Genomic DNA, 11,797 nt, shown 5'->3' with positions numbered 1-11,797 from the left:
ACGTCGGCCCTCTGACCACACCCAATGTTGGTCAAACTCCCTCATATGGCGCGTCGCGGGGATTTCAGCACCTTACGGACAAAGACTCTACTCAATATCACAAAATTCGATATTATGAGACAATCACCAGGCGATTTTGCTATGGATAACCAACTGTGGCCGTCCGTGAGGATGAGAGACTCTCAGGGCTGCAGATAAAGTTTGCAACCTCTATTAACTATGGCGTAACCTATGATCGACGCTCTCATATGCCAAGAAAACCCGCAGGGTATTATAACTTCTATAGGGTCTATAGGATACCTTGGAGTCTATGACAAGTGTGGACCTTTATGGGGTCAATGTCTCCCTGGGGCTAAGCGATTGCAAGTTGTTATACACTATTATTGTTTGTTTGTTTCATTCATTTACCCTGACCCTTCATTTAGACAACCGATATGCAGGCTACCGCAACTGTAACCATCCTTGTTTGTCAATTGACACTGTACCACTTCGTGCGAACGATCTTAAGACCTTGTCACAGCCAGTGGTGGCCTATTTGCCCTGGTTTCCCGTCCTGGTGGCCCTACTGGGTCCGCGGCTGCGAAGGCGTTGTTTTTATGGTCCTCATAATTCCACCATGGAAGTCGAAGCACCTGTCGATTATTTCTTATACCATTAATGTCGTCAAAATCGTGCTCAATAATCAAAATCTCGTTATGCAGCTGGCGGTCTACAGTTTGCAGCTCTTGCTGCCAAACACCGACTAGCCTATGGATGGCATGCAGATGTCTTTCGTCTTTCCACTGTAGTTCTAAAACTACAGTCTCTAGTTGGTTACCATTCATTTTGAACGATTGATGGCGTATGCTGGGAATTGTCTATGCTTCTCTACTGGGTACACTACCTTCTTCGCGACAGCACTGACAAATATTTAGGTGCCCATTTAACACAATACAGTAAACTTACGTCAAAGTCGCACTCAGGAGACTATACACACATATTCTGAATTGATCTTCTATCTAAACCTTACAAGATACTTATTGTTGTGTATCCACCACATCGGCTTTTTCAAGATGAACACTATTTGCTGATTCTCCTCTCTTATCTTTATCGCTGACACAAAATGATTGACGGTTTTCTCGTCATTTCGTACTATCGTCGTGTGCCAAACAAGCTGGGGTATTCGTAAAAGGAAGATCCGGAGGGCTCTGAAGACATAGCGAAAGGTCATTTTTTGAGTCATAGTCCGCTGATGTCTTGTGGACAACTGGGACTTTCTGTGCTCGCTATGCCAAGATCAGTGACGTCACAAGAGTTTACCTACATGTGAAACTTACAACTTCATCCTCGCTTGGTATAGGTACATCAGGGTCCGTCGCAAATATATATATTCTACCACTTGGCATACGCATTGTAAGCCATATTTCTATCTCGTATCTGTCGTTAAATTCTTTTAGTCGTCTGAATAGATTATGTCGACGCTTGCGTATCTGTTCTTGTTGGGTACGGTCTCCCTTAGCAGGATAACTCTTCTGAACTTTCGAAGATACGTCCATCCTCTGTCCCCACTACTCTTGAGAGATTGGTGATTCACTTGGCCCTAAAAAGTTAGCGCACTAGGTACATAAATAGTATTTGTTCTGCATGAGGACTATCTCATTAAGAAATTCTAGAAGGGTACAATTTGTACTCAGATACGTACTCATCTCTATACATCAGTATCATCATTCTAGTGAACAGCTATAGAAAGTGCAACAATGGCTGCCATAAACGACGGGCCCTTGATGCTAGCACACTTTGACCAACAACTGTTCAACTGCGAGAAATGGAACACCACACAGCTGTCAACTAAGTATTTCTGGAACAGTAAACAACATCAGATCCACGTCGTGCGCGCCCCAGGGCTATCATGAATATTCCAATACCTCATCCACTCGGCTTCAGCCCTTGACTCGCTCTCCTGTGACTTTCTGAGGGCCTGGTTCAACATCCAAATTGAATCAAGTAAGAAATATTCGGGTACTATGTTATACTGTAGGAGCTCTCTCGATATAGCTGTTACTTCCTCGTGCAACGCACGGTAGATATCATAGCATCTGCCGTAAAAATTGTTTTCTTCTTGATGCCTCTGAAGCTCTTGCTCTAGCTCTACCTTTCGCTCGTTCTGTGACTGCACCTTGTGTGACTTTGCTGCCTTAAGCCATGATGGCATAGTTTCCAATGCTATCGTGGCTCCTTGAGCCATTTGAATCGCGTGATCTACGCGGTTAATTTCCGGAGATTCCCAAGACGTATTGTTATTGGTAGTTTGGTTGTGATTCAAATTGTTCTGTTCTCGTTCACTTTCGACTAGAGACTCCAAGTCTGTTGTTCGGCTGTATATGCTCGATACGGTTCCCAAGGCTGAATGTGTTGAGCAATTGAAAGGATGTTCGTTCATCGTAGCTGATGGCCCTCAGATAAGTGATTTATCCTTCTGTATGTACAATATTTAGCTGTACAGTACAGATTAATTTATGAGCAAAAGCTCTGTTGCTTGTTGAGTCTATACTTCTATATGAAGAAAGTGCTGTCGTGAAGGGTATCTTCCTCAGATACACTTTGATTTCTCTGTAAACGGCTATCCAGAATCTCACAATTGTCCCTATAGCTTTATACGCATCGAAACCGCGTCCAGCAAATCTGTCATAATCCAGGGAGTCATTGGCATATATATAACAGGCTTCGTGTCCGGCACAATTCTACTCTATTCTTCAAAGCTTTTAGAAGCAGATTAGGCCGACATAATTTATTGACCGCGCGACAAATCGTTTCTTGATCACTTGAGCACGTAAAAATACAAAAGAAGCTGCACCAAGTGGTGATGTCTGCCCTCCACGAAAGCACAGCCCAGGTATTTGCTGTGCCCTTGACTCTTTTGATCTGATATCATTTCTTTCCCCAAAGCCCCCGCATGCCTCTCCTCACCTTTACACCTCCCTCACCTTATCGAAATTCTCTCCCTTTATGGTCGTCCCAACACGCAAACCTTTAAGTCAGATCGTGCTGTACCTGTGTTCTGTTTAAGATCACACTAATAGAAGCAGGGTCACCCTGTATATGAATCCCTTCCGGGCCGGGAGACTACCCACAACTGGTCGCCTCACATCGCCAGCTTCTCTAGCTTGGAGAGAGTGAATACAGACTTGCAAAGTGCCAATGCAAATTTGCTCAAAGAGAACGCGGACTTGCGCAGAAGACTAGCGATTTCGACCAACTTCAGCCGAGATCAAAGTGGCCTGATCACGAAGTTGGCGATGGCTTTCGACCAACTGGTGAGCAGTCCATCAACAACGCAGGGGTCTGATTTTTCCATGTCTGCCCTGATGGACGATCTGCGGACAAGCAAACAAAATTTGATGAATTTGTCCGAGACAGTCATCGATCAGCGGCAGTTCATGGAAACTCAGGCATATAGCATCTCGCACCTCCTACGACTTAACGCGGAACTAGAGCGGCAAGTTAGTCATTCCGCCCAACAAAATGGGTCAGGCGAAGGCAGAGTTGGCGGTTGGTGATAAACAATCTGTTTGCTCCGCCGTTAAACTTACACATGCAAAGGCCTCCATGGAGGTTGTTACTTCGAACAAAGATGGTGTAATTGACATTGCCACTGAATTTGGAGTGAAAATATACAGTTGGAGTCGAAGCTGGTGTCATCCCCTTATACTCTTTGATTGTTTTGGAACCCTAATGCCAAGCACGCTAGTCTATATAAGGAATGTAACAGTAACAATAATATTCCGGAAATTTTGGTCGTATTGTATTGAACGGTAATATCACAGAAATAATGTATCGAGTTTGTATCAGTAAACCATGGGAAGCCGTCTCTTAGGTCAGCAGACCCACCCGCCATTTCTACTAGACTATATCTGATTGATAAGTCATATGATCAAGCTAAATCGTTGTCAATTATATAAGCATCATCCATCCCAGCCTCTCCTATTTGGAAAGTTATTTGAATAACGAAAAAGAAGCTTTTATGTTATATAACCGCCCAACATAATAGTGTCAGAGATACACGCTATTATAATTATTTGGAGGCCTGGTTGATACATAAACCAGGTCAAGTACATGTTTAATCTAGCCGCAGTAAAAGGCTTAACGTAGATCATTTTCTTCTGAATGGTCTCGCGAAAAACCTTTTGAATGCCCGGCTTTTGCCGCCTGTAACAGGTTCAGAGTTTGATTTCATCTGGTTGGGAAGATTACTATGGAAAGGCAAGGTAGAAGATGTTACCGCTGAAGTTTCCTCTATTAGTCTCTTTGGTAGGGGATTCATTGCTCTTTCCCAGTCTCTGAGAGCGTTAGAGGAGGATATGGTATGTGGGTGATCTGGACCTAACAAGTTGCAGCGGAGCTCTACACACTTTTCCATCAGAGCTAAGGCATCTTGGACCTTTCCTAGTAGTTTCCATGTATAGGCCAGGTTGTTCATGCTGGTCAGAGTGTCTGGATGCTCTGGGCCCAGCACTTGCTTGCGGAGCTCTATCACCTGTACATCCAGCTCTTCTGCTTCCTTCCATCGTCCCTGGTTTTGGTATGTTGATGCCAGATTAGCCATGCTGGTCAGAGTGTCTGGATGCTCTGGCCCCAACACTTGCTTACGGAGCTCCAATGCCTGTAGGTCCAGCTCTTCTGCCTCCTCCCATCTGCCGTCACTATATAGACAGTTCCCAATATTCATAATTAAATTAATATATATCTCCTGCTCCTTCTGGAAGTCAGCCTCTGCTATTAGTGAAAACGCATACGGTAGATATTCCCGCCACACCTTCCGATTGGTATGGTCATGGTTCGGGAAAGCTTCGCTCAATCGGTCTGCAGTTTTCAATATATGCCGGCTAAACTGTTGGCTCTTTCTCATCCAGTTCCGAATTGCAAGATGGACTAGTCTGTGTATATTTAGAGAACGGTCCCCGCTATCCTCACTAATAAAGGAGAAGGACTTGAGGAGGCCGATGGCATCAATTCTCTTCTTAGTTGAGATTGGCTGGGGAAGTAAGGACTGCGGAATACCGCGAGGGTTGATGCAGGCCATGAATGACAGATAGTCTGCCGCGAGTTCATTTGATTGCTGAATTTGCTGAAATGAGATGAGCCAGGTTAACGCAACAGGATTCTGGGTGTCTTTGTATCGCCTTTCATCCCCAAAGTCTTCACACAGCAATTCAATCACATCAGGCTCCTGCTCCTGTAAAAGTATAATATAGTCAGAGAGGCCAATGCTGTTTTCATTGATATACGCTGCCGCCTGGGTGATCGCCAACGGGAGAAAGGCCAGCTGCTCAAGAAGAGTAATGGTTGTATCATGATCATTAAGTAAGGTTTTTTCAACCAGTGACTTTTGTAAAATTTTGACAGCAGTCTCTGTGTCCGGCTCAGAGATTATTATTACATGGGAAGACACTAGTTTCACAGCTACCTTCCGGCTGCGTGTGGTGAAGAGAATATGGCCCTGCTCACTTTGAGGAAGAAAGTCTGTCAATACTGGATTATTAGTGTTGTCCTTGCCCCACATCTCCATATCATCTGCGTTATCAAAAAGGAGAAGCCATTTTCCAGCACTCTCCTGGCTGAGACAAGCCTTGATTTTTTGTTTTACCTCTGCCGGCTTTATATCAGCCATTCCTAGCTTTGAGGCGATACTCATATAGGCTTGTTCTACACTCTCATAGCTGGTACACGTGACCCAGAAAATCGAGCACTCAGGGTCTCGTTTTCGCATGCGGTATGCCAGTTCAAGTGCAATCTGAGTGTTCCCAATTCCACCTAGTCCGCAGATAGCAACTCTGCCAGGTCCGTCCTGTTGCGTGAGCAATTCCTCAGTTCTGGTGATTTCTTCTTCCCGACCTACGAATCGCGGGTTTCTTCCGAAGGGGACCATCCAAACTGGTTGCCTTGATTTATATGATTCCTTCTTGTTGCAGTAAGTGGGAACCATTGATAGAAGAGCCTTCGCGTAGGCAGCAGCAGCAAGGGCAGCATATCCTTGCCACTGTTTATTTTTGTGGGAATCACAGTAGTCACAGATACCTCGAATGGCAAGTGATGGGAGTTCGTCCATGAGCCCAGCAGCCTCCATTTCAAAACAGAGTATATCTAGATCCTGAGCAATAGAATCTCGAGTCTTGGCATCCTTCATGACCTGATCACCGGAAGCGATTAAGCCATAATGGAAATAAGGTCCATCAGTTATTCGCTCTGGACGGTTCACTAGCTGGGTGTGATCACATGCTGAACAGTTGTGTCCGCCATCCTTATGATTGTATGTCGGTCGGAATAGCCAGTCATCTTTCGGTCGCGAAAATCTTTCTCTCATCTCTTCACATTTGTGCTGTATATCAATCAAGATCTTACTAACTGGCCTTTTCCCTGTCATATAATCACTCTCTCATTGAGACATAGCCTTCAACAACACCGACGGCGGTCTATTAAGCGACCCGGTGTGCTGGAATCGTCCACCTAGAAGTGTCTTGCCATAGTCATATTGGATAACACCACTTGAAGTGGCAGTTGGCTTGCTGATTACAACGTCACCAAGGCGAATATCAGCACTTTGGCTCGGGACTCCGCCACCAATACCCACCATCAACCCAAATCGGATATTCGGATAGGTGGAAACCATGTGTGATACCGCAGTTGAGGCAGATATGGTTCCGTAGACACCGGAAGGCAAGGGGGCCACCACTACATTGTGGCTGCTAACACTACCAAGTATATAGACATTGTGGTCAGTTTCTGGCTGGGGGAGTGGAGGGTGAGCCTCGTCCAGCATGGCCTTTGCGGCCGCCATTTCCAGCGGCAAGGCGCAGATCCATGCGACCGTATAGTCATCGCGTGTGAAGACCATTCTGTATGTCATGTACAATAAAGAGGTGAAATTTAGCGAGAAGGAATAACGTAGTCTTTGCTCGAGAAAAAGAGTATTTCCTACAGTAGATATTAGAAATGCAGGATAGAATTCTTTCAGGGCATGTTAAAAATCGAGGTTGGGAGTTGAGGGGTCATCTGGTACGTGTTGTTGTGAGGCTGTCACGGTTCAAAAGCCAATCATAGTCTCGAGAATACGTATATATGTAAAAAGCAAACAGAGGAGGTGATGTGTATCAACAGCACCCAAGCAACAACCCCAGGTTCTCAAGATGACCGACCTCCCAAGGTCCCATCAACTGGCTGAGACGGATATGTTGCTAGTCATAACTATTAGCGAAAAGAAAAAAAAGTAAAAAATAGAAGCCTAAGGTGCTGTATAATTATTTTAAGAGTTTTTGAGAGGGTTTACCTACAGCTACTTGCAAAAACGGCGCAAATGTTTAAACTTCATTCATCTTCTGAAACCTATTTCCAAACCACGCTAAACCTTAACTGGCATTACAACGGGATATCTATCTTCCGCGTAATTTAAGATGATGTACAAAAGTGGAAGTTATAATACTGACATACAGATATGCGTAAGGGGCTTGTACGGGCGATCCATGGGTGACTGGAAGGTTCCATGCAAACCAGCGAAAGTGCGGGCGGGTGCCTGGCGCATCTGGCAAACTGTCAACAGTCACTTTCCTGTTTGTATCCTGCCATCCTGGAAGTGAGGTGCTTACTGCAGGCTATGCAGGAGCTAAGTGGCGCAACACCACTTAAGCGAGACCATTAATTTGTAAAGTTTGCTCCGAGGTTATATACAGGAAAATGTTTCATGATGATTTCTTTGCAAATCTTCCAGGCTCTTTCAGATGGAGGATCTCTGGTTGACATTTCTCTTAGCCAACGAACAGATTTTTCCACACTATCTGCAAGTTTAACCGTAGTGACTAAGCCTTTTTGCTTCCTATGCTGCAGCTTCATCAGGAAAACAATCATGGACTGCATAAGATAATGAAGCGTACACCACCAAGGCGAGATATTGTAAAGCCAGGAAGTATCAGGACAGTCAGGAAACAGTGACAGCATCTGATACGCTGATTCCACACATGAATCGGCCAACTTCTCGCATAGCGCATTGTTAGGTTGCTTCGTTGCTCGACGAAGACAAGGCTGAAGAAGCAGAAGCTTTGTACTGTAGAAACGAAATGCCAGGCTCACTCGCTGCCTGATATAAATATCAGACTGAACTTTCGTGTCCTGAAACTGTAGTTCAGGCGAAAGCCGCGAGGACCAGTTGTCTAATTTTGTATTTAGTGAAATAGTGATATCCTCATGGACCTTCCACGGTTCACTCGAACCTGCAGGAGCGTATAGAGATTCAATAGACTGCCTCATCAGGAGGGTCAGCTGAACAAAAGAAAGAAAATAGCGCGAAGTATCAAGCGCGGGGCCACAGCTCACTCCTTTGTTTGTCTCCAGGCCGTCAGGTACAGACGATATAGAAGTCCGAGATGCCTCTGAGTTCTGACTATGCCGTTGGTGGTGGAGCAGCAAAGGGTGTGGACCGATTACTTGACTGTTGTCTCTATACTCTCTAATCAATGCTGGGCCACTTACTTTCCACAATGCTTCGTCTCCAAACGGCAGTGGTAGCGGAGCAGTAATGAACTCGGTATTCACACTGGGGCCACGGCCGGTCTTGAGACATAGGGTAATATCTAGTGTATATAGAGCCCACCAAACCCAATAGCGATTCTCCTTGGAGATGGGTGAAACGTCGGGACTCTCATTTCGAAGATGAATCCCCATTGTGATAGCTGACCGCATTGACAGACCGCAGAACCTCCACGACCTAGCGGTGGTAAAAGTCAGTACAGCAAACATGGAAATATCGAGAGGCATATCATACCTGTTAACTTGTCCAATTGACAGCAGATAAAATGACGTCAGGCCTTCAACTTGCACTTGTTGAAGGTCAGGATGATTAGCCAAGGCAAAGTCCGCCGCGTTCAGTTTCCATGCTCTGCAGAAATATTTCAGATCATCGTAATGTTCTCCTTTTCCATTGTCGCCGTACGATAGGCCTCTGTATCTAGAGGCTATAGCCAATGTTAGGTTCAAAATAGCTAGCCACCTTTTTCCCGGTCTCACGTCCATTTTTGAATAGAACGATGTGAACTGCTTCACGAACAATGTTCTGCTAATAATCGGAAAGGATGGGTGTACGATATGAAGGTAGCAGTTGATCAAATCGTCGGCGATATTCCGGGGTGGCACAGCAAAGACGTCGACATTCATGTCTATTGGGAGATCACTCTCGTCAGCTGAATAGTTCATTGTCGTAATTGAATCCCGATAAGTCCGCTGATCCTGGGAAACAGGTTCCTGTCCAGCCATGGCTGAAGGCTGGCTCTGTTCAAGCTCTCTCCTCAGCCTGTACAACCATGCTATCTCGGAATGACCACCCAAAAAGCCAGTGGCCTGGGTTTTTAAATCTCGATTAAAATCCTCCTCCGTAAAGTCGGATACCGTCCTTTGCATATCATTGTTGGAGCTCACTTCTTTATCGGATATATTGGACTGTTGTACTACGGGAGACAAGCTGATGGGTTCCGTCAGTGTCTCTGTAGCATTCTTCATCTGTGAGCTGTGGAAAGCAATCTAGGGAACAGACGTGTTACTTTACCCAGAACTGCTTCAACACGTCGAGCAGAATCTGAACCGAGCTCCGGCAGTACCTCTCGCAATAATGCGTGGCTAATCTGCAACTGATTTGCGAGAGACCGTAATTCTCTTGTAGCAGTCATTAGTATGCTGGTAGGGAACAAAAACAGGACCACACGCACTTGTCTGTCTGCTGTCGCTTGGATTCACGATAGACGCAAGTGAGGCCTTCCTCTTCGCACTGCCTGCAAATTTCCTGATCCCCACTACATTTGCGCTTCCGCTCACGGCAAGGTTGACATGCCTTACGAGTACGTGTAGTGTGCTGCTGACCAGGCGGCACAGCTATCCTTGGTATAGGAACCCTGCTGTGCATCGTGCGAAAGCTGCGGTATTTTCGCACGTGAAGCGTATCCTAAGATTAGTGACCAGAACCAAGAAATGGCCTTACTACCCAAGCCTGACGGAGTAAGTTTCCACTTGAGGTTGCGGGAAATAGAGAAGGGAAGTGGAACATAGTTCTTCCGATTGATCGCAGGACTCAACACTCCTCATTTCATATTTTTGACAACTGAGAGCTTTAGCCATCCGTAATGCGGTGAATTCATTGCTCAGTACCGTATCGACGGGTGTCGCCATGCTGTACAACGCAGATCTTGGCGCCAACAATTGACAGTCGATCTCGGGAGATGATAGTAACGGTCTCGAGAATTGCCAGTGCGAGAAGCATAGAACCGCCTGATGGATGAATCACGTGATATCACGCTGTCGAATATCACCTGGTCTTCATACCATAAATACATCACCCGACAACCGAGCCTTATTTAAGAGCATCGGATTCATTTAATTTTGCATATTGCCAGACATAGACTTGTGCATGAAATGGCGCTTTGGCGTTAGGGTTTAGATATGGTAGTCTATGGGGTAAAATAAGATTTCGACTCGTACTGTACAGCTGGCGCGATATGGACATTAATCCAAACCCTCCCCTGAGTCTCCCTGTCTCTTCCGTATTCTTCAAGCCAGCTCTTGATCTCACTGACAAACCGGCGAGCAGCACTGACTTTCCTGCCCTGGTTGATGAAAAACCCCGAGCCCTGGCCCTTATGGACCTACCCAAGACCCAGACAGTTTCCCAATGCCACATTGCAGGCAATGACCATCTGTTACTTGATGTTTGTGAACCAAGGCTCGATCAAGTAAATTACAGAGCTTCATCTACGGAATAAATTTCGTATGCAGTCTGATGTTCATGTTGTATATAAACCCTCAAGTTTACGATGAGAGAACAACAGTTCAATCTTCCCTTGAATCACAACACTTGAAGATATCGCGACTAACGCGGGATTTTTGCCAGGCCGTGTAATCATTGATGGCTACGTCATCTTGGCGTTAGAGTTTGGAAATCAGTCGAAAGGTATAGGTGGTAAGGCAATTTCCGGAATATCTGCATGCGTCACGTAGATCCGTGGTGCGCTCTCTTGCTTTATACTTGGCAGCCTTTTTTGACCAACCCTCACCTGGGAGCACGACTGACGTCTACCTGAAATTCATCCCATAGGAATACAGCCATCTTGTCAAGATATAATGGGGGCTTGTCAAGTAGGTGATCATAGAGGGCCTATAAGCATAACTGGTGTGAGTCTCCGTGGGCGGCCGCCCTTGTTTTGGGGGTGCTTTGACATTTCCAAACGGGTTCATGTTGGTGACATGGCTAGTGATAGTACGTGGTGATACAGGTTATTTAAAATACTTTGCGTCATGGAACGGCCAGTACCATATAATACAGAATCCCGTAACAAGGGCTTCCGGAAGCCTTTACAAATATGGCTTAGCGTGTTTCATATGAGGGTACCAGAAAGTATTGAAGAGTATAAACATTTGCACCGGTATTGCATCCAGCTGTACTAAGCCAAATAGACACACAGATAGAGTAGAGATAGTGGCGGTCCCGCATATCGCCCTGAGGCGAGGGGTCGGCGTATGAATCATCATCATCATCATCATCATCATCAGCTGTACTAAGCCCTCTTCGGAATCGGGATAAATGCATCCGTCTTAACAGGCCAAGGTTTATCATGATTAGTCATTTCGCGGTAGCCGTAGTACGGCAAATTATATTCAATATGTTATGCAAGGAGCCAACGTACAATTGGCATAAAATTTAAGAAATCGGCTCAACAACGGCAACGCTGATAGTATGTGAACTCGGTTAAAACGCTTCAATTGTCAGGCCTGCATTCCGGAAATG

At 45.5% G+C, this 11,797-nt stretch overlaps 4 protein-coding genes across 4 annotated transcripts; 2 read left to right on the top strand and 2 right to left on the bottom strand.

The window, feature by feature from the left end:
* Positions 1–295: 295 nt before the first annotated feature.
* On the top strand, positions 296–909 carry BDV27DRAFT_27539 (uncharacterized protein). The gene is made up of 2 exons (XM_032076201.1): positions 296–362; positions 426–909. The coding sequence occupies exon 2, from the start codon at positions 435–437 to the stop codon at positions 744–746; it is 312 nt and encodes a 103-aa protein (XP_031924635.1). The 5' UTR covers positions 296–362; positions 426–434; the 3' UTR covers positions 747–909.
* An 827-nt stretch (positions 910–1,736) lies between these two features.
* BDV27DRAFT_160603 (uncharacterized protein) lies at positions 1,737–3,536 on the top strand (the record flags this gene model as incomplete). The annotated part of the gene is made up of 2 exons (XM_032073056.1): positions 1,737–1,868; positions 3,066–3,536. 2 exons carry the CDS (start codon positions 1,737–1,739, stop codon positions 3,534–3,536), a joined length of 603 nt encoding a protein of 200 aa, XP_031924634.1.
* A 583-nt stretch (positions 3,537–4,119) lies between these two features.
* Positions 4,120–6,871, bottom strand: BDV27DRAFT_147733 (purine and uridine phosphorylase; the record flags this gene model as incomplete). The annotated part of the gene is made up of 5 exons (XM_032070795.1): positions 4,120–4,185; positions 4,259–4,908; positions 4,951–5,824; positions 5,960–6,407; positions 6,462–6,871. 5 exons carry the CDS (start codon positions 6,869–6,871, stop codon positions 4,120–4,122), a joined length of 2,448 nt encoding a protein of 815 aa, XP_031924633.1.
* A 569-nt stretch (positions 6,872–7,440) lies between these two features.
* Positions 7,441–10,232, bottom strand: BDV27DRAFT_132913 (uncharacterized protein). The gene is made up of 4 exons (XM_032067979.1): positions 9,729–10,232; positions 9,569–9,675; positions 8,792–9,506; positions 7,441–8,734 (listed from the first exon to the last, which is right to left on the bottom strand). The coding sequence occupies exons 1-4, from the start codon at positions 9,920–9,922 to the stop codon at positions 7,669–7,671; spliced, it is 2,082 nt and encodes a 693-aa protein (XP_031924632.1). The 5' UTR covers positions 9,923–10,232; the 3' UTR covers positions 7,441–7,668.
* Positions 10,233–11,797: the final 1,565 nt, after the last annotated feature.

The sequence above is a fragment of the Aspergillus caelatus genome (genome assembly GCF_009193585.1).
Source record: "Aspergillus caelatus strain CBS 763.97 unplaced genomic scaffold BDV27scaffold_169, whole genome shotgun sequence".
NCBI classification, from domain to species: domain Eukaryota; kingdom Fungi; phylum Ascomycota; class Eurotiomycetes; order Eurotiales; family Aspergillaceae; genus Aspergillus; species Aspergillus caelatus.
Note: the sequence above shows the minus strand (reverse complement) of the source record. Positions and strands in the feature narration are given on the sequence as shown.